Source organism: Pyxicephalus adspersus, chromosome 8 (assembly GCF_032062135.1).
Source record: "Pyxicephalus adspersus chromosome 8, UCB_Pads_2.0, whole genome shotgun sequence".
Lineage (NCBI taxonomy): Eukaryota > Metazoa > Chordata > Amphibia > Anura > Pyxicephalidae > Pyxicephalus > Pyxicephalus adspersus.
The window spans coordinates 34139429-34142713 of NC_092865.1; the positions used below are offsets into that span (position 1 = coordinate 34139429).

Consider the following 3285-nt stretch of genomic DNA (forward strand, 5'->3'; position numbering starts at 1 on the left):
CCCACTTTTCCCCCCCAGTTTTGGGGAAGAAAAAGTGCGTCTTATACGCCGAAAAATACGGTAATCATATTTAAGGTAAATTCCAGATATTAAAGCAATACAGATCAAAAACAAATCATAAAATGTATTCTTCTCGCGAAGAATATGCAAGTAAAAGTATTCCTCTTGCAATCCCCTGTTTAGCAGTTCTTATCCAAGGAGAGGGGAGAGCAGGAGTTCAGTAATACTAAAAACAATTTCCAAATCAAATGTCAAATGCACCTGGTTTGGCTAAGATGTTTCTTTGCAGCAGCACCTGATGCAAAAATCTAACAACTATAATATAGCACAGGGGAACTGTACTGTAATCCAGTTTTAGACCAAGGTCTATTGAATTTGGAAATAACATTGTCATACTTAATTTGTCCTGAAATAAATTATGCCAAAACAGCTACTAATAGGAAACTCATTCAGCCCCTTCAGAAAGCTGGTGGCTCCGGTCCAAAAAAAGAGCTATAGCAAAGTTCAGATTGGATAAGTAACAAAATGGGTATTGCCCTGGCTATTGTAATCAAGTAAAGTAATACAAGAATAATGTAAATGTAATCAACAAAACCCTTACATTCCATGTAATACATGACTGAATTGTGCAGATAAGTGTCAGGGTAGGACATTTACATTTGTAAGAACAACAGAAAATTGAGAAATAGTTATGATTTATGCATAAGTACAAGGTTTTTAATGTCATGGAATTGCATGGGTTTAGGTTTCTACTATAATTGCAGGATGCAGTCAGTCAAACGTTAAATGATGGAAAGACTAGTCTAACGATGACATGGGAAGCGCCAACTTCAACAACTGCAGACATTCAAATTATGTAAGTATTCAAGCAACACACAAAAACACTATTATAATAAAAAAAATAGTTTAACCACACATGAGGTAAAAAGCTGAGTTCCTAAGGAGAAAAAAAATACTATACCATATTATGCTATACTGTAATATTTAATATTACCAAGCTCTAAAAGTCAATTTACCGTGCAGTACAGCACAGTATTTATCTAGTAGACACAATATCCTTTTTTAAATAGACTAAACAATTTTAGGTAGTGGATATGAATGCTACAATAATTTGATACTCAACAATCAAAACATGGAAAATCAGCAGAATATCTTTGGGTAGGTATGGAGGTTGGGTGGAGAGGTATAAACTTTATTTATGAATTATTTCTTTCAGAGCCACAGTCGTCCAAACAGGGCAGGTTTTCTGGACCAAGGTCGCAAGTTCAAAACTTTCATACATGGCAGTGCCCAACAACACAATTAGTTCTACTGTGAGCACCACTGCTACATCTGGTTCCACTGTGAGCACCACTGCTACATCTGGTTCTACCATGAGAACTGGTAGCACATCTAGTTCGTCTATGAATAATGGAACATCGGTTACTGCAACCTCAAAAAACAATATTCCTAGTGGTGGATCCCAACTTTGCGTAGGTTTATTTTATTACTTACCTTTGCTTTGTTCTTGATAAGGACAGGACTATCTATTGTTTAGCCAAATACTATTAATATTTCATAATGATTTTATTCTATAAAATAAACCCGAAGATGTTTACTATAATAATTTACTGTAATTCTAGCCCATTAGAAAGCAAAGAAGTTCCTGTGGTCCTGGGTTTGCTTCATGAAAGATTATTGATATATGAGAAAGATAAATAGAAATATTGTTAACGAGTTTAAATTGTAAAACATTTTATATTACAGGCCCAGCATTTTAAAGTATTTCTGCTGTTCTGTATTGTGATGGCCATTTCATTCCTGGTACAATGAATGCAAGCAGAAGACAGAAGAAGTGGGGAGATGCATATAAATTGTTTTAATGGAAATAAAATATATTCATAACTATGCCTAGGTGGTTGTTATTTTTTATCTAAAAAGATATATTTATATCTTATAGTATATTAAATATAGTATATTTATACTTGTGAATTATTTGCTTGATTTTGATGTTTAAAAAGAAACTGAATTGTTAAAGCTGTATTAAAATAAAGGCAAGCAGAGGAGGAACGGCTAGTCGCCAAATGTATTTCTTACACTTGACTTACCACTGTTATGCACTGTTTCTTTGTGTGGAGGGAGCCAAGTCTTTGTGAGTAGGCAGATCTTACCACACCCCATTCTGATGACTGGTGATCTGGTAGCTGGTGGAAAAAATATTTAAGTAGTAGCAAAAAAAGTGCAAGAAGGCCCAACCAACGCAATGGATAAAGCGGAAGAAGTCATTACTGAATCCCACTCCAAATCTGATTACACTTAGGCTGTGTACACAGCACTTTTCTTGCTACTAAATGAATTTTGTCTGATACAAGTTCCTGTGTGAGAATCTGACATTTGTACAGTGGTTGTCCTTCCTGATGGATCCATTGACCAAAACAAGTAAACAGAGGAGAGCACAGAGGGGTTCTCCCTCCTCTGCTCTCCATGGAACAATATGGCGCTGTATGTAGAGCACTTGTCCCTTCATCTTTCAATCGTAAAAGATCATTTCCAACAACAATAATTGAGGATGTGTATGCAGCCTAACAGTCAAATATCAGATGATACTGTACTGCAGATCTACAAGGAAAAGGCTCATAGAACAGGAGGAGCACTTCAATATTTAAAAAGGAAATTCAAAGCAAAACGAGATTTTCCAAGGTCTAAATAATTTTTTATGTAAATAGGAGGGGCAAGCTATTTATTCAGCAACAGTACCTAAGTATTACCAGTCATAAAGAGGTATACACAGAGTTTGCCAACTGAAAAAAATTATTTAAATCAATATATCTGTTTAATGTATAGTAAAATTAAAAACTAATAAAATAAAGCAGGAAAAAAATGTGGTAGTGGCTGAATAAAAAAAATAAATGCAGATTAGGGTGACAACACAAAATTGGGTAACATTGTGGATGAGGGTGACAACAAAGTTGGGCTTATAATTATAAATAGGGCTCTGTTCTGTTCTTTCCAATCACTTGCTGATTATGGGTTCCCCAAATGGAATGGAATGGCAAATTTTTAACAGCAAGAGAATGAAATGTTCCCTCAAATGGTATATAATATCTGATTTTATGAATATTAATTATTTACTACCCAATAGGCAGCAGATGTGGAATGGTGGGAGGAAAATAACTGATAGGGAAAACAGCACCCCCAGCAATCAAATTGTCACCAGATATATGTTGGGGGAGCAGTTTGTCAATCCTTACTTGACAATTTAATATACCTAATACAGTCTTTCCTAATCTTTTATACCTAAGGAAC

General features: G+C 34.9%; 1 protein-coding gene across 1 annotated transcript in view; it reads left to right on the forward strand.

Annotated features, from left to right (window-relative positions):
* The window catches only part of LOC140336220 (defense protein l(2)34Fc-like), a 6940-nt gene extending 5051 nt beyond the window's left edge, over window positions 1–1889 (forward strand). Inside the window, exons 4-6 of the mRNA XM_072419216.1 lie at window positions 765–856; window positions 1217–1472; window positions 1747–1889. Coding sequence (XP_072275317.1) covers window positions 765–856; window positions 1217–1472; window positions 1747–1812 — 414 coding nt within the window. The 3' untranslated portion in view covers window positions 1813–1889. The remainder of the gene's footprint in view (window positions 1–764; window positions 857–1216; window positions 1473–1746) is intronic.
* The last annotated feature ends 1396 nt before the right edge of the window (window positions 1890–3285 follow it).